At 47.8% G+C, this 24,360-nt stretch overlaps 9 protein-coding genes across 11 annotated transcripts; 4 read left to right on the top strand and 5 right to left on the bottom strand.

The window, feature by feature from the left end:
- Positions 1-619: 619 nt before the first annotated feature.
- On the bottom strand, positions 620-6,183 carry E1B28_010301 (uncharacterized protein). The gene is made up of 10 exons (XM_043155257.1): positions 5,718-6,183; positions 5,615-5,671; positions 5,515-5,550; positions 4,417-5,463; positions 3,290-4,359; positions 3,165-3,237; positions 2,700-3,111; positions 1,385-2,645; positions 1,261-1,335; positions 620-1,200 (listed from the first exon to the last, which is right to left on the bottom strand). Exons 1-10 carry the CDS (start codon positions 5,907-5,909, stop codon positions 720-722), a joined length of 4,704 nt encoding a protein of 1,567 aa, XP_043007722.1. The 5' UTR covers positions 5,910-6,183; the 3' UTR covers positions 620-719.
- Positions 6,184-6,397: 214 nt separating this feature from the next.
- Positions 6,398-7,390, bottom strand: E1B28_010300 (uncharacterized protein). 2 transcript variants are annotated; one of them, XM_043155256.1, is made up of 2 exons: positions 6,612-7,390; positions 6,398-6,549 (listed from the first exon to the last, which is right to left on the bottom strand). In XM_043155256.1, exons 1-2 carry the CDS (start codon positions 7,287-7,289, stop codon positions 6,511-6,513), a joined length of 717 nt encoding a protein of 238 aa, XP_043007721.1. In that variant the 5' UTR covers positions 7,290-7,390; the 3' UTR covers positions 6,398-6,510. The 2 variants fall into 2 exon arrangements, with proteins under 2 accessions (XP_043007721.1, XP_043007720.1); XM_043155255.1 differs by having other exon boundaries at positions 6,398-7,390.
- Positions 7,391-7,415: 25 nt separating this feature from the next.
- E1B28_010299 (uncharacterized protein) lies at positions 7,416-11,289 on the top strand. Its single transcript, XM_043155254.1, has 7 exons — positions 7,416-7,527; positions 7,589-7,692; positions 7,772-8,033; positions 8,081-9,407; positions 9,456-9,705; positions 9,763-10,311; positions 10,370-11,289. Exons 3-7 carry the CDS (start codon positions 7,904-7,906, stop codon positions 10,472-10,474), a joined length of 2,361 nt encoding a protein of 786 aa, XP_043007719.1. The 5' UTR covers positions 7,416-7,527; positions 7,589-7,692; positions 7,772-7,903; the 3' UTR covers positions 10,475-11,289.
- A 79-nt stretch (positions 11,290-11,368) lies between these two features.
- E1B28_010297 (uncharacterized protein) lies at positions 11,369-15,166 on the top strand. 2 transcript variants are annotated; one of them, XM_043155252.1, is made up of 6 exons: positions 11,369-11,945; positions 12,002-12,512; positions 12,565-12,699; positions 12,756-13,474; positions 13,552-14,048; positions 14,103-14,813. In XM_043155252.1, the coding sequence occupies exons 1-4, from the start codon at positions 11,502-11,504 to the stop codon at positions 13,166-13,168; spliced, it is 1,503 nt and encodes a 500-aa protein (XP_043007716.1). In that variant the 5' UTR covers positions 11,369-11,501; the 3' UTR covers positions 13,169-13,474; positions 13,552-14,048; positions 14,103-14,813. The 2 variants fall into 2 exon arrangements, with proteins under 2 accessions (XP_043007716.1, XP_043007717.1); XM_043155253.1 differs by adding an exon at positions 14,940-15,166 and having other exon boundaries at positions 11,488-11,945; positions 12,756-14,885.
- Positions 13,480-14,646, bottom strand: E1B28_010298 (uncharacterized protein; the record flags this gene model as incomplete). The annotated part of the gene is made up of 1 exon (XM_043155251.1): positions 13,480-14,646. One exon carries the CDS (start codon positions 14,644-14,646, stop codon positions 13,480-13,482), a length of 1,167 nt encoding a protein of 388 aa, XP_043007718.1.
- A 322-nt stretch (positions 15,167-15,488) lies between the features above and the next one.
- Positions 15,489-16,755, bottom strand: E1B28_010296 (uncharacterized protein; the record flags this gene model as incomplete). The annotated part of the gene is made up of 5 exons (XM_043155250.1): positions 15,489-15,659; positions 15,713-16,057; positions 16,119-16,207; positions 16,267-16,662; positions 16,710-16,755. The coding sequence occupies 5 exons, from the start codon at positions 16,753-16,755 to the stop codon at positions 15,489-15,491; spliced, it is 1,047 nt and encodes a 348-aa protein (XP_043007715.1).
- Positions 16,756-17,714: 959 nt separating this feature from the next.
- Positions 17,715-22,022, top strand: E1B28_010295 (uncharacterized protein; the record flags this gene model as incomplete). The annotated part of the gene is made up of 16 exons (XM_043155249.1): positions 17,715-17,861; positions 17,913-17,943; positions 18,013-18,367; positions 18,424-18,655; positions 18,706-19,164; positions 19,217-19,335; positions 19,401-19,631; positions 19,680-20,025; positions 20,082-20,497; positions 20,553-20,732; positions 20,784-21,017; positions 21,070-21,333; positions 21,384-21,611; positions 21,673-21,713; positions 21,782-21,856; positions 21,913-22,022. The coding sequence occupies 16 exons, from the start codon at positions 17,715-17,717 to the stop codon at positions 22,020-22,022; spliced, it is 3,468 nt and encodes a 1,155-aa protein (XP_043007714.1).
- A 116-nt stretch (positions 22,023-22,138) lies between these two features.
- On the top strand, positions 22,139-22,369 carry E1B28_010294 (uncharacterized protein; the record flags this gene model as incomplete). The annotated part of the gene is made up of 2 exons (XM_043155248.1): positions 22,139-22,165; positions 22,226-22,369. 2 exons carry the CDS (start codon positions 22,139-22,141, stop codon positions 22,367-22,369), a joined length of 171 nt encoding a protein of 56 aa, XP_043007713.1.
- Positions 22,370-22,706: 337 nt separating this feature from the next.
- Positions 22,707-24,238, bottom strand: E1B28_010293 (uncharacterized protein). The gene is made up of 4 exons (XM_043155247.1): positions 23,989-24,238; positions 23,765-23,938; positions 23,484-23,704; positions 22,707-23,433 (listed from the first exon to the last, which is right to left on the bottom strand). Exons 1-4 carry the CDS (start codon positions 24,140-24,142, stop codon positions 22,846-22,848), a joined length of 1,137 nt encoding a protein of 378 aa, XP_043007712.1. The 5' UTR covers positions 24,143-24,238; the 3' UTR covers positions 22,707-22,845.
- Between the last annotated feature and the right edge of the window lie 122 nt (positions 24,239-24,360).

The raw sequence follows: 24,360 nt of genomic DNA, 5'->3' as shown, positions 1-24,360 counted from the left end.
GCAACCCAGAACTTGGTCCATCTACAGTCTACTACACAAGCACTTGTAGTCTGACGGGGATTGACGGATGATGTATTTGTGCATGGCGAATGTATTGAGGTCCGTGGAGAGCACAACCACGGAACAAGTACGGCATAGCTGATGAGTTGGGCTGGATGTCGTCCCACGCTATTGGATCTACTTAGGCTCCGATTCTTTCAGCATGTTCAATAGAATGGGATGGTGCAGCGGTTTGATTGGGCGATTTGACGACCTTGAGCTCTTGTATGCAAAGTTCATGGCGTACCGAGTGGTGCCGGGAGTGCCGGATGGGCGCTTCTATTCCGAGAAAGAGAGGACTCTTCTCACGCGTCGTCAATACCCTTTCTCGATTTTTCCCTCTACATTCCTAAAACGCTGGAGTTTGAGGTGATTTATTCGAAATTATACTGGATTCTTAGATCTACCTATCTCTGGCGTTCAGGTCTGGTTTGTGGTGTTTTTGTTCCCCCCCACAGTGAACGGTAAGCTTCAATTGGAGGTGGCAACCTTTCTCCACAATGAGCAGATATCTCATCCGTGCTAAAGTCAAACCTGTGACGCCAGGGCGTTCATTTTCCATTTTCAAGAAACATCGTTCCGTACAGCGGTCAACACAGGGATACATGACTAGATTACGAAGAAACAATGGCACTTTTTGCCTACAGGAATCCGAAGAAGAGAAATCAATAAAAATACGACTACACACGCCAGTCCTGGAAAAACTCATAGTCACGCTTAACAGAGGCAAGCATGTATTCTACCACCGTCCCGCCATCGTCTTCTCCCTCGGGTTCATCCTCAACGTCAGCCTCTGCATCCTGCTTTCCCGACGACCCCAAATGTTCCGGGACCTGAGTACGATGTTCTCCCGGATACGCCTCCCCTAGACCTTCCCCGTCTACTCCGAAATCAACTTTGTCCGCACCTTCCAGTGACACCGCCTCTTGAGCCGCCAGCTCTGCTGCGCGAGCATCCTCAGTGTCATCAAACTCGCCAAGTGCCCTAGTAATTGCAGTCTCATTGTCGAAGAGAGATCGCCAGTCAAATTCTCCCCTCTGGATAACAAGATCGTCCAACGAACGTTTCTGGTTCGCCTTTCGTAGCATGGCCTCTTCAACTGAATGTTGCGATACAAAACGGTAGATATGGACATCACGGATTTGTCCGATTCGGTGTGCTCTGTGTTTTTACCGTGTCAGGTTCTTTTGCGTGTGTCATGCAATCAGGAAGAGTGTTTACCTGTCTTCACATTGACGATCCATCTGCGGGTTAAAGTCACTGTCATAGAAAACAACAGTATCCGCACCAGTAAGACTACAGACTTTAGTAAAGAATCTTCCACTGAGAATTTTCATAGACGTACTTGATACCGACACCACCGGATCGTGAAGACGAAATGAAGCAGAACACTCGAGCATCCGCGTTGAATCGTTCCGTAATATACTGTCTGTCCTCGATTTTTGTCGCGCCGTCTAGTCGTAGATAGAGATAGCCGTGGAAATTTAGAAAAGTTTCAAGAATATCCAAAATGCGCGTCATCTGAGTGAATATCAACACTCGGTGACCGCCGGCCTTTTTCTCCCGTAATAGTTCTGCAAGGGTTTGAAGCTTTCCACAGTCAAACTGTAACAGCAAAGGGTCTGGAAAGGCGATCTGCAACTTGACAGCTGCCCGATGCAAGACATCATCGAATCCGATAGGCTGTTCCTGTACCACGTCCTCGTGCCCAGATAACGCAATCCGAGGAAGGTCTCGGGCAACAACTGTGGGTGTGATAAACGCGAAACGGTCCACAACACTAGCCATCTGCTCAGCTCGTTCGACATACGACCGAACTGCCCCGTTGATATTTTGAACGGTATTCATGTAACACAGGCGAAGATCCAGAGCAGTCAACGGGACGAGAGGTTTCGACAATCGACGAACAACGGTGACCATCTCAGAGCTGTATATCGGTGTTCGGGAGCAGCGCTTTTCGTTAACGTAGGAAAGGTGCTCCCAGTAGGACAGTTCGCGAACACGACGCTGCCATCGATCATAGGCGCGGAAGCCAACGATGGTCCGGGTATCTTTGGGAGGAGGAGGAATTGACATGAATTCGGGATCAGAGGGGAATAGGGAAGATGCGTCTAATCGTCGTGTCTCGATGGCAGACATCAACGACGTTTCCTGCTGGCCAACGAACTGAAGTCCGAGGAAATCCATGTTCAAGCCTGGTTCTTCCTCAAGTAGTCGACGTCGTACTAGTAGCTCTTTGATCTCAAAATCCGTGATTGCGGAACGTTCCATCGTGAAAGAAGTCACGATAGGTCGGACTTCGAAAAGATCTGGGTGGTTGCACACCTTGCGCAGCTGCATGAGAATGTTAGCGATTTTTTGATAGACACCAGATTGCAATGCATCTTGTGTCTGCGCACGAGACATGAACTCGTCGTAGAGATACCGCTGGCGTTTCGACAAGGGACACAGCATAAGATGCTCATACTTGCTCGGGAGCTCCTTCTCGACATCGCGTTTGAGCCGTCGCAAGAGATATGGTCGAAGCACTGTATGCAACTTGCTAACCCGTTGCAAAGTTTCATCATCCAATACGTTTCCCATCTCGATGGCCTTCTCCAGAGGATCTACCACGCGGTCAGCTCAACATGAACGGTAAAAGGTATAGTCAAAGAACGTACTAGAGAACCACTCCCCAAACTCCTTCAGATTAGCAAAGTTCGCTCCCGACATCAAGAATTGCAAGAGGGCCCATAGCTCCGTAAGGTTGTTTTGCAGAGGAGTTCCGGTCAAAAGAAGGCGCCGAAAAGAGCGAAACATCAGGAGGATATTCCATCTTTGCGACTTAAAATTCTTTATCATATGTGCTTCATCCAAAATCATGTAGTACCACGGTTTCCGTTTGAAAATATGCGCATCCCGACTCGCCAAAGTGTACGATGTAATACACACATTAAAATGATGTTTCTCGCTCCAGCCTTGTCTGAGCTCCTTTCGACGCTTGGTGGTCCCATGGTAACTCAAGACTTTGAAACCGGGAAGAAATTTCTTGAACTCCATCTCCCAATTGAGAATGACACTGGTCGGGACGATCTGGACAACGCTCTGGTTGAGTACGAGTAAAGGATATCACGACAGAAACATACAATGAGATGAGGACCCCAGATTCCCCCATTACAGGCGAGGTGAGCCAATAAAGCGATAGTTTGGATAGTTTTCCTGGATTCAAGAATCAGAAGGAACATGATCTTCCAAATAAAATGCGCCTCACCCCAAACCCATTTCATCCGCCAATATCCCGTTAAGATTGTTCGTGTGAAGAGACGCGAGCCACTCCAAGCCCGAAAACTGGTAGGGACGTAGGACACCCCGCAGAAGTAGTGGCTGAGTAATTTTACTGGAAGGATCCCACCTGACAGGGGCGACCGAGTAAGGTTTTAGATATTCTGGTATCTCGTCTTCTGCCTCCTCTTCACTTTCGTTGTGTTGTGCGGTTTCATCCCGGACGTTAGAAACAGTGGGATCCTTGGGTCCAGATTCTTCTTCTGCTCTAGATTGCTGACCTTTGAGGGGAACATCCACAATCGGGACGTCATCATTCGGCGGTTTTCTGGAGGTATCATTCATAGATGGTTTATCAGGAATGACAAAGGGTTCGATTGTCACAGATTCGTCGCTTGTTGAGGAATACAGTGCTGAAGACTCCTTGGCATATTGTATAACGGGAACATCATTAGGTGGTGTGACTACAGCATCGGAGGGGGGGCTGGGACTATGAGACAGAGGTGTGCGAGTATCGTGTTTTAGGTCGGCGGTATTCAAATTCGCATTCATTGGACCAGGTATCGGGGAGCTGGCGAGCAAAATCGTGTCTTCTTGCGCAGACAACTCATGTGGCTGTGAACGTAGGGAAGTCGTGGACATTGAACGTGAGCGGATTGGACTTGTATGACGCGAAGGTCCTGACGCAGACATTGCTGGCGAGCGACTGGATCTGCCTTGATCGTCGTTGAAACCTTCGTACAAGGCCGAGAGATCAATATCAACATTATCACCTTGTTCTTGCAATCCATCACCTCCGCCTGCACTACCATCTTCCTCGCTATCGTTACTGTCATGTTCTTCCTCATCACTATCTTCATCCTCGGACTCCATAGGGTATAAAAGTGAGGCGGAAGCACTCCGGGAATGGCTCGAGGAGCGTGACAAATCATGTCTAGACAACTCGACCTGTTGTGTTTCAAGAATTTGACCTGACTGGTTAAGGATAGCGTCTAGATGTTCATGGCCTCTTCTCACTTCCTCAGCTTCTAATTTCAACCTTTCTTGTTCGCGTATATGCTTGGTGAGGCAGACTTGTCAGGCCGAAGACACAGGCGAAGTACGGATAGTACTCACAAAGACCGCCTTCCGCCATTCCGAAGTGACCATCTTGATAGTTGCTTTGGCCAGTGATCTCAACCGTTTCTCTTCCTGAGCTTTTGCCTTATCCTGTTTGGTAGCTTGCAATTCCCAGTAACTGCGGATCTTGGACGCTACTTGGTTGGCAATGGCTTGGCCTGACGGTCGTTTCCTCCTGATGCGGTTGTATCGGGCGACATCCTCAAGGAGGTATTCCCAAACGTCCTTCGATTGCCTCCCTTGATATCCAGTTCTATGAGGATCACAATTGATATCCGGCCCAAGTTCAGCGATATCCAGCTGGAATCGCCCCATTCGACGAAGTCTGGCAGCTCGCTCTAGTAGCGTGGCCTCTTCACGAGCTCGACGATCCAAGCTTTCAGCATCTATTCCTACTTCTTCCCAATAAGAGAACGATGATACGACTCTGGCAAGAGAATTGTTGAACTTCGGGGGAGGAGGTCGTTGACGTGGATTTGAAAGCAGTGGCGGCGGTTTTCGCACAATGAGTTTGATTCTTTTGATATTAGAAGGTGATGTCGTCAATGTTTGACTAGGGGGCGGAATGTGATTCCTGGGAAAAGTAGATGGTGGATTGAGGATAGGTGCGAGGCCACCAGGATCATGCGTATTATTTTCCATCGTAGGACCCACTTCACCCTTCCGGCGCTTTCGTGTCGCACCAGTATTTCCATCAGAAGGGATGGCAACACCGGAGCCTGTCGTCCTTATGGAATCCACCGCGGTGCTGCTCTTCCTCTTCCCTCGCGAAAACTTCTTGCTAACGGAGATTGACTCTGAAGCCTCAACTGGTTCGGTGACGGCATCTTCATTTGCTTTTTCCTTCCCTTTGATCTTAGCAGACGTGATGATATTCCATATCCCTGCAGTATCCGCCGCTACAATTTTTCTACGTTTTGGAAGGGGGGCTGAGATGGAAGGACCAAAAAAAGAGGATCTGTCGCTCTGCGTGCTTCGAGTTCTTCTCTGCAGGCCAGATGAAGTGTTAGGAATCTTTTCGAGGAGGTCGTAACGGGACTTAAACTAATAAGAAAGTAAACTCCTGAACTCCCAGCTTATTCACTAACCACGCACCTCTCGGAAAATGGACGAGTCATCCCGTTTTGCTTCCTGTAACAAGTAATGTCAAGTCAAGGTAAATAAGTAACAAAGCTCAATGGTAGATTGTACTAACCGCTGGGTCATATGTCGTCATCACACGAAAGTTTTCCATATGAAATAATTCTCTGACCTGTTGGAGTTGAGTCAACGATACACTTCAAGAGGACCAAACTGACCATAGTATCATGTCTGTCGTACACGCGCTCTAGCTGGGCTCGTTTTTCCGCTATCAAAGCCTCGGGCGTCGATTCCTGAGCTATTGTTTTCTCCCCAATCTCGCTGCTCCTTGTCCTTCCGTTCCGCAGACGACGACTGCCACTCGCCTTTGTCTCCGCCTCTCCATCCATTCTGAGAATATTTCTACTCATGCTGAATACCGAGGAATTCCTCCTGATTCTTCAAAGCGAAATTTGAGACAACGGTATGCAACAGGGCGATCACTGCCTCGCGTTGTTGTGAGGGTGGCAAGCGGTTGGTCTGATCTCGACAGATTCTGGACGGTTTTGAGGGGTTTTTGAACTATTTGTATGCGTTTCGTGCAGAGTGGGAATTAATGAACAGAGAGCATGGTGTTGAGCCACTTGTACCTGTTGAGAGCAAGACGCAGAATTCGAACGGCATTTTTTGGGTGTAAGTTATGACTGTTTGGTTGCCAAATAATGATTTCGTTTCTTGACCTGCACGCGTCGCTACTCTCAGTCGAGCCCAGTTTACCATTGAAACATGCTTTGGAAGGTCCCTGCACGCTACACGAATTCTCTCGAAAACTAGTCTCGTACTATCCATATTCATGCGCTCACCATTGAAGGAGTACTGAGCTGTGGCCGAGACGCAAACGCTACTCTCATCTTCGTCACTCGGTCAAATAAACACTCATGAAGTTTGGTCAAGCTACAGATGAAGCTCTTATGGCTCTCCTCATGTGGACTCTCGATGGCGATTCAGTTCCGAACTCCTCTTTCTGCCTCATCAGGATTCCTCCAATGCCTCAGTTGCTCCTGTATTGCTCTGTGTAACGATATTCAACTCAATCAGGTTCACATCTATAGTCCGTTTTCGCCTCTACTCACTTCTCTCTCTTTCCACGCAAGAGCCCTTATAGGAGACCCATCGCATCCAGCAAGTTTGAGTGGGAGGAAGCTGACCATGACCTCATCCCCGGGCTGCAACCCTGTCAGATTTAAATTCTCGACGAGAACCTTGTCCGCTCCTAGGAACACTTCATGAACACCGTAACCATCTGGACCATCGATAGCATCCGGACTGAGAGTATCGACGCCGAGAACTGCGACTTCTCTTGCTATCAGCTCTTCAGCTGCTCGCTTCTCCAAAATGGGATATGAAAGGTATTCATCTGTCCCCCAGTACTTTGCCCATCCAGTGTACAATATGACAATACGCCACGGACTCGATGAATGAGGAAAATGACTTTGTATGTCCTTCCAGGTAATCTTGGAAGACGCACTCTTCCCAGTGACGTCGATAATCCTCGCTCTTCCGATGAGCATGTTGAGCGGAATTTCATCAACGGTCTTTCCGTTTCGTTTGAGGTGGGAAGGCGCATCGAGGTGTGTGCCAGAGTGAGAGCCGATGGAAATAGAGTGCACACTCCATCCGTCCTTTTCAACGGTGGAGAACGGTATGCACGCGAAGGAGGGATCGCCCGGATAGGTCGAAATCCTTGAGTCCAGTTTATGAGAAATATCAATCAACTGCGGTTGCAACACTCCCTGAGACGTTGAAAACATCAGTTGATGCCAATTCCGAGGGAGAAGTTCTCTGCCTTTCAGAAACCCTGTCCTTGAGTTGAAAGTCGAAAGAAGGAATGATTAATGATAACTCGAACTCGACACCCGGCGGGCCGCCAGCCACGAGTTTCAACGATAACGCCTGCCAGTTCTACAGGCATCCTCTTCTGAACAACGCCGCTCAACTCACTAGAGGAGTTACGGAGGCTCCTGACAAATTCCATGCTTCATGATTCGTGTTTGCCTCGTTTCACTCTTCCTTTGTGCTCGTCGTACGCTAAGGAAATTCTCTTATACAGCCAAGTTGGAAGCGGATGTGCTCTTTCCGCAATGAAGTCGATACATGATTTTGAAGCTTGCTTCCCCGTCCAGGAATGATTGGAAAACGAGCATCAAGACCCAGGTTAGTATTTCAAAGCTCGTAGATGATCTTTTACGCAATTACAGCTCCTCGTGTTGAACATAATCTTCATCGATGTCAGCAATCAACGTTTCAACTCACCGGAACATGGGTCATTCTCAATGGCAGACAACAACGTGTTCAGAGCATTGTCGCCTTTCCCCACACATTATAATTGCATTCGTTGGTCTAGATCGCTTTACTCGAGACCTCAATGTCGCCTAAACGTCGGTCAACCACCAACCAGATGTTCAATAACACGATGGAGCCTACGATAACTGGCGGGGAGTTCTATAACATTGGCGGAGACCTTGCTCAAAATTCATACACTACGGTGGCCAGTCGTGAGTCAAGATCATGTCCGCGAGATGCCTAACTCAAGTTGTTACAGCTCATAAAACTCTATGGGATACAATCGCCGGTGTTGGTGCTTCCCACAATTCGGATTTACAGTTTGCTCGCGGCAGCTGTCTCCATGGAACCCGTGAAACGGTGTTACAAGATATCTATGAATGGAGTACTTCTGGAAGTCACTCCTCCCCCGTGTGCTGGCTTTCAGGAGCTGCAGGAGTAGGCAAGTCAGCCATCGCGCTGACGGTTGCCAAATCGTGCGCCAAAAACGAAGGACTGGCAGCATCTTTCTTTTTCTTCAGATCGGATCCCAAACGCAACAACCCTTCCTTCCTCATGTTGACAATTGCGCATGGTCTCTCTACCGCAATACCACCGCTACGCCACATCATCGACCAAAAGCTCGCCAACGATCCCAGCATTTTGGAAGCCACTTGGGAACAGCAATTCGCAGAACTTGTCATCACTCCGTTACTGAAAAGGAGATGGTGGAGACGTGTACAGGAACGAGTACTGCCTCGGTCGATTCCTAAATACCCTAATCTCGTCATTATCGACGGCTTGGATGAGTGCAGTGACAATAAGACCCAGCGGCGAGTTCTATCCATATTAATATCTGCCTATCAGCACTCCGATTTCCCTCTGCGATTTCTAATATGCAGCCGCCCTGAATCTTGGATTCGAGACGTTTTCGACGATCCACACACCAGCGCTCTTACCAAACGCATAATGCTAAATACTTATCCGTCGAGTGAAGATATCGAACAGTACTTTCTTCAGGAATTTGCCAGCGTTCGCAAAGATCCCAGGTATTCCCAGGTCAAGTTTCCGAGCCCATGGCCTTCTCATGCGGACATCCAGCGTTTGGTTTATAATGCTTCTGGCCAATTCATCTATGCAACGACTATGATGAGATTCGTGAAGGAAGATTATTCACATCCTATAACGCGACTTCGTATAATCCTTGGTGATTTATCCACCCAAATCCCTCCGAAATCCCCTTTGGTTGAGCTCGACACCCTCTACCACAAAATTGTGTCGGCGAACTCTGAACAAGACAAGGTCCTCTCCATTCTTGGCGCGATCCTTCTACTGCCAGACCATGCTCCATCATCACCGGAGTTTATTGAGTTGTTGCTTGAACTCTCACCAGGAGAAGTAGATATTTCATTGCAAGGGATGCACTCAGTACTAGATGTTCGTGGCCCCAGCGACGAGATTCAGGTTTATCACACCTCCTTCACCGATTATCTCTACGACGAACCTCGATCTGGCATTTTTTATATAAATGGAGCTGCACAACGTGACTTCCTCGCTTCTCAATGGCTCAAGGTCCTTTCGGAACATTGCAAACCTCCAGTGAAGAGGTATGGAAAATGCAAGTGCTTAATAAATTTCTCACAAATCTCTTTTAGCTTTGACTTATCCACTGGAATCATATTCGCGAAATGGGCCGACTTTTGTTCCTCCGTAGAGCAGCCTAGCAAAAAGTTACTCCATGATCTGAAATCTCTCGACCTTCTCAACCTCTTTACGGCTGCTAGTGTTAACCTTCCTTCCCGAAAGGAGAAACCAGTTCCTACCGTGAAATTGAGGGCCCACTGGCCATACTTGGCCCTATTGTTCCATTCCTTTCAAACTGTCTCTTCCTGGTTAAAGCAAGCGGTAAGTATGTTTGTTTTCTAATCTCGAAGGTGCTCACTGATAATGATCCCCCATTAGGGCAATAGTGTGGACCCGGAAATTATTGAACGTTTCGACAATGTCCCGGATCATCTTCGCGTGCAGGACCTATCAGATGAAGAAACTCGGAGCGACCTCGAAACTTGGAGGACCTTGAACGTCACGGGCTGCGAATGGGAGTCTTCATTGACACAACGGGTGGACGCCTCAGTTGCCAAGATACTTAATAGGGTACACAGCAGCCCTTCTATGTGCCCTCTTTCGATAGCCCGTTCTACTTCAGGGATCGGCACCAACATTCAAGTCAATTCCTTTCAGATTGTAAAGCGTTTGAGTGATGATCTTCAAACCTCAGCAGAGTTTTTCCGACGCTCAAAGAAAGCCGGCATTCGTGAAGATAGGTCGGAGATAGGAGCCATAATTTTGAATCTGCTGAATTCGAGGTTACTGGAATGTTGTGGTCCTAAACCGGAGGTTTTCTCCATGTTCTGCACAATCTACGAGATTGCAGTGGAATTCAAGAAGGATCTGAATCGGTCATACTACCGACTGGAAAGTTTCCAGCAAAAACTACTTTCATGGTGCGATGTACGTAGCGCTTATCTCTACTTTTCACTGCCAGCCTCATACTCATAAATATATCTAGTCCTTTCCGCATGATGCCGATCGTAAGGAACTCCTCAGAGCACAAATCCTGGCTTTCTTTCAGGAACGTAACGAGTCCTCGAAACCCTTCTGCCCCTGCCAGTAATCTTCACCGCTTCACCATCAGTCGATCCAATGCTACTTGGCACTATGTGGAGGTCATTACGAGATGAGCGCACATTGCGACCATCGTGCCTCGCATGGTCTAATATTTCCCCAACCGAACATGAAGTCTCTTGCCAACCTTGGCGTAAATTTCTGAAGATTCTAGCAGCTCCCAGCGGTATCTACACTCCAGCGCATACTGTATTGTATGACCCGACCACTGGCCATTATTCTATTCCATTACCCGTGACTCGGAACGCAATCCGGCCGTAATAGACAGAACGGGAGAGTAATGACTAACTCCAGAATCTGGATAGTGTATTGGCGTTGGAAGAGCCGAACCTTTTCGAGCGATTGCTTGCTTCACGAGACGCGACTCCCTTGCTTCTCAATCGCTTCAGGTTTTTGCCGAGCACGATACGCCTCTTCAACGGGTCAAAAGTTATGACAAACTTGAACCGTACTATAAAGCTGAATTGGCATGGCACGCTTAATAACTTAGAGCTGAGATACGGACACTTCCAATGAAAAAGGAGCTGAAAGATTTACACCTACTCGGGGAGGGTTCAAACGTTCAAGCTTCAAGCTTCAAGTTTGCCAAATCCTGTTCTTGGATAGTACTAGCTGCAAGTCACGTCATTTGACTAGGCAGATGCGGGTTTCGATACGTAAATGGACAAGATAAGATAGGAACCGTTCGGTTCGGGAGTTGTGTAATCACGGAGCACCACAGAGCAGAAAACGAAAAAGCTACTGGTGACTGCAACTCGTTGTACTCATAATTTTGACGGTTACACACCGCATCTATAACGGAAAGGTTTCCTTGATTGTGTGGCTGAGAATAAAAGAGGGCTGTAGCGTGTTTTTACTGCGCCAGAACCCCAGAGTAACATATGGGGAAGGCTGCCAGCGGGGAACACGCGGGCATCGCATGTACCGAAAGAGGAAAGCGAACAAACAAACACCAACATAAACCCCCTTATCACCCCGCGTGAATTTCCCCAACGACCAGTCTCTTACCTTCAACCATGACTAGGGCTTATCTCATAACCTCCTCCCTGTTAGCCCTATCGCTCTCTTCAACTATCTACGCTACCCCACTCTCTACATATCCCAACTCCAACAGTAACCCTCCTTACCGTAACTTCCTTGAGAAGGCACCCCTCCTTCAAGCTGAGCACTACCATGGCAGAATTAACAACTCATACATGGTCGTCCTCAAACACGAATCTTCTCGGAGTGTGGTGGATAACCACATGAACTTTTTGCAGAGTGATCACTTTACCAGCTCATTCCAACGAGAGCACGCTGGTGTTCGCCAAATTTATGATGGTGGACATATCAAGGGGTACGCGGGGGAGTTCTCGGAGGACGCCATTGAACAGTTAAGGTCCAGGCCAGAGGTCGAATACGTCGAAGTAGACCAGGTTGTTAAGGTCAGCGAGACCAAAACCCAGTCTGGTGCACCTTGGGTGAGTTACGAGTCATAGCTGTTGAAATGTATACGTGTGCTGACGTATACCCGCAGGGCCTTGCTCGTATCAGTCACCGTAAACGACTGTCCTTTGGTACATTCACCAAATATCTCTATGAACCGAATGGTGGTGAAGGTGTTGACGTCTATGTCATTGATACCGGTATCCACATAGGACACCCCGAATTCGAGGGTCGTGCCAAATGGGGCAAGACGATTCCTCAGAACGATGTCGATGAGGATGGGAATGGCCATGGTACCCACTGTGCTGGTACCATTGCATCGAAAGCATATGGTGTTGCCAAAGGTGCGAACGTCATTGCGGTGAAGGTCTTGGGCTCCAACGGAAGTGGCTCAATGTCGGATGTCGTTGCTGGGGTGGAATGGGCTGCCAAGTCAGCTCAGGCTAAGTTGCTCAAGTCACAGGAAGAGTACAGGCAGACAGGCAAAACCAACCACAAGGGGTCTGTTTCAAACATGAGTCTTGGTGGTGGAAAGTCCCAGACTTTGGATGCCGTTGTCGACGCGGCTGTTGCAGGTGGCATGCACTTTGCTGTCGCCGCAGGTTCGTGCATTCCTAGGTTCTTGGTTGAATCTGTGTTGACAACTTTCAATAGGCAACGAGAACCGTGACGCTTGCAACTCGTCCCCTGCGGCGTCGAAGAATGCCGTCACTGTCGGCGCCTCTACCCTCGACGATTCGAGAGCAGACTTCTCTAACCATGGTCCTTGTGTTGACATCTTTGCTCCTGGTATGTCCATTTCTGGCTCCAATTTCATTCCTAACCTACCGATTCTTCCCTTCTAGGTCAAGCAATCAAATCCACCTGGAACGATGGTTCGACCAACACCATCTCCGGAACTTCTATGGCTTCCCCGCACACGGCTGGCGCCTTGGCTTACCTCCTCTCCCTTTATCCCTCTAAGACTTTTAACCCTCTGTTTTCTGAAGAGCTCGACCTCAGTGAAGGAGCACAGAAGACCTTCTCGACCGGTTCCCTCTACGCTCTCGCCCGTTCTGCATTACCTTCCTTCATCTCAAATTATCTTCCGGATCCTTCCCTCTTTGCTGGTGAAAGTGATGTCGCCCCGGTTCCAAAGACGATTACTCCATTGCAGATGAAGAAGGCATTGATTGCTCTTTCCACGAAGGATGTTTTGAGTGGACTACCAGGCAATACAGTCAACCTATTGTTGTTCAACAACGCCACTTCTTACTAAGTGATGGACGGATGGTATGGGTTGTGTCCCTTGTAACTATTTTCGTGTCACTCTTCTATTTAGTCGGCGGAGTTTCATTGCATTTACATTGTCCGTATTTCCCTGTGTATTAATGGATACATTCATGATCATGGCGAGGTCGGAGGATGGAAGTGCTTTTTGTCGGAAATTCAACTTGTCTATTTGCTAAACAAACAAACAAACAATCGTCAGCCTCGCCCACCAGGATCGATCTTAATTGTCGCTGGCCATTCAAATATTCAACATTCAATGTTGTTCAACATGCTCATTGCTTTAGCCAATTCGGTGCGTTAAATACGTCGATTCTCGCTCAACACGAACAGTTCTGGAACTTTCTCTGCGTACCTGTCCACTCTGTCCAGTCTTCTGCCCTCGACAAACCCAAAAAGCTTCCTCAGGATAGAAGCCACGATATACGTCGTCCTAACTCCATCAGCCTTTCCCAACTGAGCCCCAAGTGTTCCCTCTTGCCCCAACCGTTCCACCCACAACGGAATATCACTAAAGTCAAGATGCATCGTCCCATTCACCTGGAAACTCCTCCTCCATCCACTCTGCCCATTATTGAAATACTTCCACGTTGGATCGCTGTCAGACGATGACTCTGAACCATAAAAGTGCTGTTCACCCGCCAATTCCATGAACGGGCGGTCGAGATCAGTAACCGGTGTGCTATCATTCAAGTACTGGATGAATGTCCCGTCCATGTTTCCTCCTACTTTGAACAGAGATGCAATCTTTGTATCGTTCGCTGCCATGACTCCAGCTGCACCTGCACCTCCAATGCTATGTCCAAAGATTCCAAAGTGGGTCGTGTTGATCGGGATGCCGTAGGTGCGAATAAGAGAAGGAAGGAAGGGTTCGCTCATCACTGCAAGGACGTCTGAAACGCGATAATCATAAACAGCTCTAGGTACTTCAGGCGCCGACTCATTGAGGCTTCCTGGAATGCCCCTTCCGCCGTATGGAAGTTGGATAAAGGGAGCTTCTCCTGGGTGATCGATGGAAACGACATTGTAGCCGTAAGAGGCGAGTTCGGACTGGATTGCGGTGTAACCGACACATGGGAGTCCAAGGCCGGGAAGGAAGATGATGGTTGGATATGGAGACGTGCCGTTTCCGAATTCGGGACGGGTACCGAGGAGAGTGGGAGCTTCGAATTGGAGTCTTGTGGTGAGGGTGGACATCGAGCCTTTGGACAATCCGAAGGTTTCTTCGGCTAGTTTGGCGGTTATGGGGTCAACATACGGGACCGTCGTGTTAGGAATTTGGGGGGTGGGGTAGTAAATGGTCAGCAGCAAGATGTCGCCAGGCGTTGTGGGATCGTTGGGGGTGGTATGGTTCAGGACTTGTTGGATATAGCCAACGTGGTATGGCCCGGTTGAATCCCAGAGGGAGATGGCTTCTGAAAAGTCGGCGAGTATGGTCCAGATGGCTAGAAGGAGGAAACGCTTCATGCTGGGTCGTATTTCTCGTTGCCCAAGTTCGTTTTTTATTCACAGCTCTGTCGAATTCTAGGATAATCGAAGCGACTGCTGCGGGGTATTAGTCAATGTTGAAGTAAAGGTGTGCCAGGCTGTCCCTCATCATTTCTTTACCTTGTGCTCCGGATAAAGTATTTCAATACTTTTATATTGAACTGGCTTATTGTTCTGAGCTCTTTAATTCTCTTTTTGAGAACAGGACTGACAGTATGGTGAGGGATAAAATAAATCAACATCCCGTCTACATTTACTCCCACCTTGAATAGAGACGTATTGTTGGTGACATGAATCGAGCCAGAGCCTCGCCAGTGTTACTTATGTCCAAAGATCCCAAAATGTGTCGTGTTGATGGGGACACCGTAGGAGCGAATCATGGAAAGGAAGGGAAGGGCCGCTCATCATCGCAAGGACATCGCGGACATCGTACACGGCGAGGGATTCTTCAGCTGTGGGAGGATGTCTGAGATCGGGTACGCCCATAAATGGTCAGCGCCGTACAAAACTTGAATGAACGGTGCTTCTCCCCGGTAGGAAGCAGACGGGAGTCCAGCGCCAGCGCCGGGAAGAAAGACGATTTGAGCACTTCCAAATTTGGGGTAGCAAGAAGAGTGGGAGCTTGGTTCGGAATCTGGCAGGGCGGTCAAGAGCATGATGTTACCGGGTTTCACTTTGAGCGCATTAATTGGGGGATGGGTTGGTTTGCAATAAAGTCCTTCTGACTTCCTCGTCGACGCGCATCAAACAGTCTTGAGAGACCGGCCAATGAAAAGCCAAACTGGTGTCCAGTTTGCTTGTTGATTCTTGTACTACATGAGCTATGATGCTACAACCTTCCAAACCTTGACGAGCCCATCATCACCCGTGGATGCCAATAGATGGTTCAGTCCCGATCTTGGGCACCACACCACGGTGTTGATATCATGTACGCCATGAGCATTTGGTAAGGATGCTATCATCCTCGTGTTTTCGCCTTCGTCGCGATCCTGCTATATCGCTGAGAACGGATGGTGTGCTACCTAAATTCGACAGAACGACTTACTATGATTTCCCAAATACGCAATACTCCATCTCCCCCTCCTGTAGCTATCCATCCCTGAAATCCATCCTTCACTTCGCAGTTTCCAGTTCCCCAACTGATGGAATAGATACTCCTCTCGTGTCCCTCTATAATTGAAACACATTGGAATTCCCATTCACCCATGCGCTTCCATATCCGAATAGTCTTGTCGTCAGAGGCGGAAGCTAGGTATCTACCATTTGGAGACCAAGCGAGAGACCACACGGTGGATGTATGTCCCGTAAGAGTCGTGCAACAATACCAGTCATCTTGCGGATCGTCGACGTAGAGTTTAATGGTATCATCGTATGATCCTGATGCTAGTAGCTACACTAGCGAATGAAGGTGAGCCGCAAGGGTGCCTTTGAGGATAAGCATGAAGACGGACCTCCTCGTGAGGATGCCAACACACGCACTTCACATCCTGCGAGTGCTCCATTAAGACTCCCATACACTCGAAATCGGAATCAGGCTGCACTAGAAACGACACGATGAATTCAACTGGTCCACAGAGAAATGAAAATAGTAAAACCGACCTTCCCAAACCCAAACAGTCTTATCCCTGCTACAGCTAGCCAACAGATTCCCGTTACACGAGTACGCAACACTCTTGCACTCCGTTTCGTGTCCTTCTAATAAGCTCGAACACTCCCATTCACCGCTTCCAAGATTCCCATCTTCATCTGGCTCTTGTTCCCATATTCCGATATTAGCATCGAAAGAAGCGGTTGCGAGAACTGTGCCGGAAGGTGACCATGCAACAGCGCGTACGGTTTTGGTGTGTCCGGTCGAGATGGTGGTTAGGTAAGAGAATTTTGTTTCTGTGTCTTGATGAGAGTAGGAGTACAGTTTGACGGATTTGTCGGCAGAACAAGACGCGAGGAGCGGTTTGGAAGGGTTCCAGGCAACATGCCAGGCGCGATCTTCGTGCCCTGAAGATTTTGAGATGGGAAAACACAGAAGAAGGTGTAAGTTATACCTGCCAGTTCAGCAACATTCTCGATGGCGCAAGAGGGGATGGCCATTTCTTGAGCCTGGGAGTTCTGGTAAGAGGCTCGCTGTTTACGTAATGTCGGTCTCGGTGGGTCCACGCTCTTTAGTCACTACGTACAGGAAAGGAATTGCAATTCATATGGTGGTGGGCATACGCGCGTTATCTCTGTTCTGCTTAGTAATGGTCAGACGTTGCCCATCTAAGCGAAACGCACTACCAAAAAGTGCGCACTGATCAAAAGCTTCAGCAGTTCGTACGCCTTAGCGATAACGGTTTTGAGGCTTGATCTGAGGAATACAAATTTTTTTTAAATAGTTACAGTCGAGTTTTTGTGAAATTAAGTATTTATTTTCTAACATGCAGTACTGATAAAAGAATTGAAAAAGATTATTCAAATAATCAGTAAATCGGGCTCTGTAACTTTCTCGGTATGTACATTTAGAGTGTGTAATCAAAATATGGGGTGGTAGCTTGCTGCGTGTCAATTGGTGAAGCTCCTGGAAGATCAAAGTATGTGAATGAGCGCTTGTCCGGCGCTTGTTGGTGGAGTGGTCACAAGAATTCAACAAGAATTCCACTCTCAGTTAATGCCCTGTAAGTCTCGATATAGGCTCAATGCGACCTACACTAGAGACATGATACTAAATACATATTCTGTAAATACTAACAACTCTTTAGCACATACTCTGTAACGCAGATTTTTGGTAGTGTGGATCAGCCGGTTACTTTTTAGTCACCGGTGTAAGCGAGCTTATCAGCAGAACCGCGGATGCCCACCACCAATTCATATTCTCTTACGCTTCACATTACACAGACCATAAGATATTGACAAGTTCAAAGAATATAAGCAATCGACCGCGAGTCGCCACGAGACGGTTGCACTGATATCAAGTAAATACAAAGTAAATAATTCAATATAAGGAAGCCACTAGGGCTACGTAATAGTACGCGACGCGGCGCTGCTTCCCACCTTCCTTGATCACAACGAGAATGCCACCCTCAAGAGTCAATCGACCTTCCGCGTTGGAACTTTCAGGTTGGGGCTCACAGGAAAGTAATCCCCTACCAGAACATCCAGCAGCCATCCCTCAGAAGAGAAAAGCGCCTGAAGGGCAACAATCTGAAGGTCCTCGTCCGGTATGTCAATATTCCCTTTGTATAAAATTTGGCGAAATTCATGAGAGACAGCCAACCCTCAAACAACGAATACTTCCAAACGGTATATTAGTTCCTAGCGATCCGAGTGATTCGATATCCTGAACGACCATTCCAATTTCATCATTCGCAGTCGACTACTACAAAGATCCTCCCGGTATCGTTGTTCACAATGAATCAAACTTGGACGGAATCGACGGGGAAGAACCTGGAGCGGCTGGAGAGGACGAATTAAGGACTAAACCTGTCCGATTCGCGATGGACTTCGCTCTGTACGACAGAAATCATCAAAACGAGTTCATGCTTATCTCCGCGTTGGAGGAGGACTACGTTGGACGGAGCTTTGCTATGGCTGCCTACGTTACGCCGTGCTTCGAAGAGGAGGATATAGCTCACGATGAGGTGCTTGAAGTTGATCCAGATGAAGTGCAGTATGTTGTCTTGGAGGGCATACTTGGGTTTAACATGGACTTCACTTCTAAAGCAAGGTACGTATTCTCCTGTCAGTATGAGTTATACATGTCTTCATATCGTGATTATGAAGCGCACCATATATTGAGACCGAGAACGCGTGGTATATCTTGAAGAAGCCATCCACAGGATACAAGCCATACTGGCAAAACCATTTTATTCCCCGTCGAATCGCTCAGCTATGCATCTGTAAAGCAATAGACCGTCCTATGTGCTCTTATCGGGGTTTCCTTACGGGTTTTCTGGAGCTAGCAGACCCTTTCGGTCGAAGCTATGAAGAGGCCGATCTCCAGTATTCGGATGTGGTAGGTACCAGAAGCGAGCCACGACACCGTCGTCATCAAATTTTCTTTAGATACTCGAACTTTACCGCGCTATTCAAGATCTTCCAAATTCTAGGACTCTCCGGTCAACTCCATTCATCCATGAGCTTCTCTCAAGAATGGCAGCACCCCGATCGCAAAGTCGAAGAAGACGAGCTGCACCCCTTCCCATCGACTTTGTCTCCTCGTTTAGGAACCCGGACATTGCCCTTCTGCGTCCTGAAAATCAAAACCCGACCCAGGTTACCCCAAGGATAGCAAAGCTGGCGGTAGGGTTCTTTCAGGAGACACTTCAGGTTCTTGGACCACAGCCAAGAAAACAGCAAGGGCCAACACAGAAGCAACTCAAAGACGCATGGCGACGACTCAGAGAGCTCGTTATAAGAGCTAGGAAGAAAGGGCCTAAAGTTGTTGATTATAAGAAGGTAGATCTCACGAAGCGGAACTCAGACTATGTGAAGGTTATAACAGTCGGCAACACAGAATATAGGGTGAGCTTGTTAATGACTACTTGACAACCTAATACCATTCTTATTTGTTCAGGTTGGGGAAACGGTCATCATGCCAATTGGGTCAGATGCTGCAGATGGAAAAGAAGTACCAGATCTCCCAGATCCTGATGACGATGGGTTACGCGACAAAGGTATTTGGGATTACTTTTGGTGAGTACATTGGTCTCGGGTTTATTGTCAACTTGCTGTGAACGTGAGCGTGGTTCTGAATTTAGGTTCGCGAGAATCGTTTGGCTAAACTACGCCTCCAAAAGGGCACACATACAATGGTACAACCACAGTTCTGCGACCGCCATGCAGGGATTCGGTGACAACCAGGAATTATTCCTGCAAGACCACTGTGACACGGTCTATCTAGATATAATCACGGCAAAGGTTGTCGTTCATTATTTCCATAAGACGGTTGAAGGAGACCATCAAACTCCATTTGGGGAGTTCTTTTGCAAGTGAGTAATCCCTCGGAGCTTTATCCATTTATGAACATTACCGCTCAGGATGATGTACGATCCCGCAACGGCCCAGTACACCGCGTTCACCAGCTATCCAGGAACCACCTCTCAACCTCCCAACAACTGTCCAGTTTGCGCCTTAGCAGCACAAGAGCAGGATCGTCGAGAAGGGAAGCCGATCCAGAACGGGAACGGTGTCATGATTGGTATATCCATCAATGACCAAAAGGTTCACCTCAACGATTTCATTCTGTACCACGGCGACAAAGTCGACGGACCGGCTCGAATAGGGCAGGTATACGAGCTCAAAATGGGAGCTATTCTGATGGTGAGGAGATTTGGAAGGATCAGTCAAGTGCAGGGCTTTCCTGATAATGAACTTCGAGATGAGGTGGGTCTTGTGATTGTGCCTACTCTTTTTTTTTTGCCATTTATAATGCTTCAAAGCGACATCTCTTTGCGACAACTGAGATCGATGAAGTATCTGTGCGGAATGTCGTCCGGATTATTTATGTCGTTCATTCCCACTCACTGCAAACCAGTAACATGAACATCGACGAATGGACACTACTTTCACCGGACCACTTCTACGTCACGTATATGTTCCGCAGACAACAAGGCTCTTCCTGGGCAGCGAGGCGGCAGTTGCGACCGCAAGAGGTTTCCGTATGCACACTTTGCACTGAGGAGAAAATGGAGTGGTTGGAACGTTTCGCCAATTACCAAGCTAAACGACGTCCGCTCTTTACTCTTGACCTCTTTGGTGGTGCCGGTGCACTGGGGGTTGGAATGTCGGCTGTAAACAAGTGTCTTAAAGTCAAATATGCCATTGAACTTACTCCGAGTGCTGCTCAAACGTATCGGTATGTTCGACCTATGGAATTCATCATGATGATTTGTTCAATCTGGCCCTCGTAGCAAAAACTCACCCGAGACCGCGGTGTGCAATCAGTGCACTAATATTGCGTTACAATACATTATCAAGAAGAATGAAAGTCACGACGTTGATGTTCCACTCCAACTCTTTGACAGTAAAACACCGATACCGCAACCTCCAGGACCAAAAGAGGTGGACGTAATATTAGCTGGCTTGCCCTGGTATGTTGCCACTTAGAGCTATTAGATATTGTTCTCATTACTGGAATTTAGCCAACCTCATTCAAATCTAAATATGTTCAAGAGAGCAGATGATCGGAAGAGTAACCTCTTATTGAGCATGTTGTCCTACGTCGACTTCTACAGCCCGTCTTATCTCTTCGTTGAGAATGTTCCTGGGTTCCTTCGGTATAGCCTCAATGCAACTCAGAAGAACAAGTTCACCACGGAAGGTGGAATAGCTCAAGGTGGACTGCAGCTTATGCTGCGAGCACTAACAGATATGAAGTAATCAGTTATCCTTTTTTTCTCATTTCAAGTTATGTTTACCGCAATTAAGTTATCAACTACGCTTCGCACTGCTACAAGCTGGGCATTATGGCTCCCCTCAGAACCGAATTCGATTCATCCTCATCGCATCAAAAATTGGACGACCACTCCCACAACTTCCTCAACCGACTCATGACTTTGTTAATGTCAATAGTCTCCCAGTGCGGCTCGCAAATGACCACATCGCAAGACCGATTATGACCACACGAGGAAGGGCACTTCATCCGGCAGTCACCATTGCTGATGCTATTAGTGACATGCCTCGCTGGGATTGGTGAGGCTTCCTAAATCTTGTCCACAGATTCAGTCTTAATCCTTTTCCAGGCAACATCCAAAACGCGAACGACGAGGAGCCTATCAAAGCCGCCGAGATCAGGGCATTCCTGCCGTACCATGCAAGATATCAGAGGCGAATTGCGGTGGAAGTCTCCATCAGGGTGTGATACACTATCACCATGCACCACGTTCTAGGTATCAAAAGGAAGCAAGGATGCGAGAGACGGCCAACCTCCAGCACTTCACGAAGTGTTTGATTGCCGAGAAAGTTCAACGGTGAGGAAACGATCCAGTCGGCTATGTGGATGCTCTGACGGCTGGTCATCGTCGCATGTAGTACCGTGGAAGTACCTCTTATTCCGAAAGCGGATTTCAAACGTACGTTTCTGTGACTTACGCTCAACTTTAAACCGGTATCTTAATCGTTGTCTGCTTTTCACCTACAGTCCTGTCTTCGAGCCGTCAACAATACCAGACCGACAATCCCGAGTCATGGGTAGCCCGGAGGGGTTACCGGCCAGGTGCGGTTTTGGTTTCCTCGCAGTGGTAATTAAGTTTACGGAGTCTTCTTCGTTAGGTCAGTATGGTCGATTGGACCCAGATGGATTCTTTCCGACAACCGTTACGAATGTTGACCCCACTGCAAAGCAGAGCTGGGTTCTGAATCCGTGGGTGAGTAACGGCTGAGTATCTTGGTATGTCGAGACTACAGAGTTGATCGTAACCGGTGCATGAAGTGTCACCGAATGATATCAGTTAGAGAATTGGCTAGAACACAAGGTTTCCCAGACTGGTTCATATTCATGGCTATCAAGGATGACGTCCGGACTGTACGTTTATGCCTTCACTCTTTAACGATTGACCCTTATTGATTTCTTTCGGTCTTACAGATGGTACCGTTCTTCTTTTTTCGAGGAGGCTATTCTAACATTCACGTTAAAGCATCGTATGATCGGGAACGCAGTCCCTTTCCCTCTCTCAGCCGCGCTGGGTCGCGAGCTTTTCCTCGTGGATTTCAAGTTATGGATGGATAACGAAGCGAACGCCATTGTAATCGAATGAGTTCTCAGAGTAATGTATCGTTAGAACACAGCCATGTATCATCACCTTGTATTCGCCACACAGGCAAAGATGTCATTGGTAGAGAAACAAAAGCAACTTGCAAGGAACCTACTGTTTCATGTGCACAAGACCCAACTGTTCCTCGCTGCACCCCTTGCAGCCTCTCTTCGTTGATGGTCTCAAAGCGCTAAGGAGTAGGGCCTTTGTGTAGTTGTCGAGAACATGATTATTTTTTCTCGAAAACGCTTTGACGTATGCCCTGTTCCGGTAGAGAGGCTGGTAATGGTCTTCAATTACTCAGGAAACACGTTTACATCTGACTTGTAAATCAAGATTGGCTATTAACTGATCGTAAACTGTGAAGGAATGTAAGAGCCCGTATCCTGGCCTCGACAGAGAATTCTAATTCTATTTAATATATATATCCAATAGATGCCCCACTACATCTCTACCGCATATCCCTCATACCTTCCATAGCCTTCCTTAACCTCCCCAAAACCTCCAACCTCTCCAACCTCTTCTCCTCAGCAATGCTCCCCATCGCCTGTTCCCACCATCTCTCTTCAGGCGGAGTAGACTTCCACCCGCCCTTGAACAACTCGTTCATTTGCTTAACCGACTTCTCTCTTACGTATCTCCAATGCGGTGGTGGATTCGTATGTGAGTACCTCTCAGATGCCTGTTGCTGCAGTTCTGACGTTGGAGGCGGTGGCCCAGACATCCCATTTGAAGCAAACACCATGACCGGCGGAACAGTGATCCTACCGACTTTGTAACACATCTGAGAGATGGATACAGTGTGGAGAGTTGACCCGTCTGGTTCTTCGGTGACGAGTTTCGCAGTAAGGGCTTTGACGATGTTATCGGAGTTATCGGACATTTGGGAAGGAAGAGGCGTAGCGGAAGAGGATGAACCACTGTTGGTGTCGTCTATGGGAGCATGTATGAGGGAATGCGTTCCTTCGGAGGTTTTCTGGGGGGTAGCGTTCTTCCGAGGTCGTTTGCGGTTTGTAACAAAGCGACAAATGACGTAGACCTGCGAGATGGTCAAGCCGACACAGGAAGCAAAAGTCCAGATTCACGCACCCATTTCTCATCCCATGCACCAATCGTCATTCTCACTTCATACTTTGCCAGAATCGGGATCTCGCGTATGAAATAGAAGTGGGTTGCTGCTAATGCCATCCTTCCACCAGCGCGGAAGAACTGAGGGAACAACTGTATTGCGATCTTGAAACGTGCACCATCGAGGACTTTCGCGTAGCTGGAATTGCTGAGATGGAAGTTGTAATCGCTTTCGTCAATACCTATGTAAGTAGAATTCTCTGAACGAGCTGCAATGACAAGAGGAAAATGGAAAAACGTACTAGCCCAAGACCTAAACGTCCCTCTGAACTCGAACGGGCTCATTCCAATAGGTGACCTCTGCTCCATCCACTTGTCAATAGCCAGCCTCTTTTGCGAGGGCGATTTGAAGACTGTTTTCAATCGTATGAGATATAGTTCGGCCCAGACGTAGTAGACTGGTCGGAAAACTCTGACTGAAAGATTTCATGAGATTTCATCGAGTGTCCAAGGTTGAGAGACGTACAGTGCCATACGAAAGGAAAAGCGCGGATATTGAGGACCAAGAGTGTCGTTAGAATGATTTTTGCAATAGCACCGAGCTTCAAGTGGGGTGTATAACTTGGAAGTAGTTCCAGAAGCGCTAGTAAATGCTTGAGCTTGACGAGAGTGGGAGACATCTTCTAAGCAAACGCTTTAGTGACAGGAAAACGACTTGCATGAATCGGTTCCCTTCAACCCGAGCAATACAAAAAGATTTACTCCATCCGTCGGCCCATGAACGGCCCAACGGAAGAAAAAAAAACATGTGACACCGGTACAAATGATAGTTAGTAACCGAACGACGGTCCGACTGACATGCAAGCGATAATGAATTTGAACATAGTGAGGATCTACT

Source organism: Marasmius oreades, chromosome 6 (assembly GCF_018924745.1).
Source record: "Marasmius oreades isolate 03SP1 chromosome 6, whole genome shotgun sequence".
In the NCBI taxonomy this organism is placed as follows: domain Eukaryota; kingdom Fungi; phylum Basidiomycota; class Agaricomycetes; order Agaricales; family Marasmiaceae; genus Marasmius; species Marasmius oreades.
This window is presented reverse-complemented; position numbering and strand designations above follow the sequence as displayed.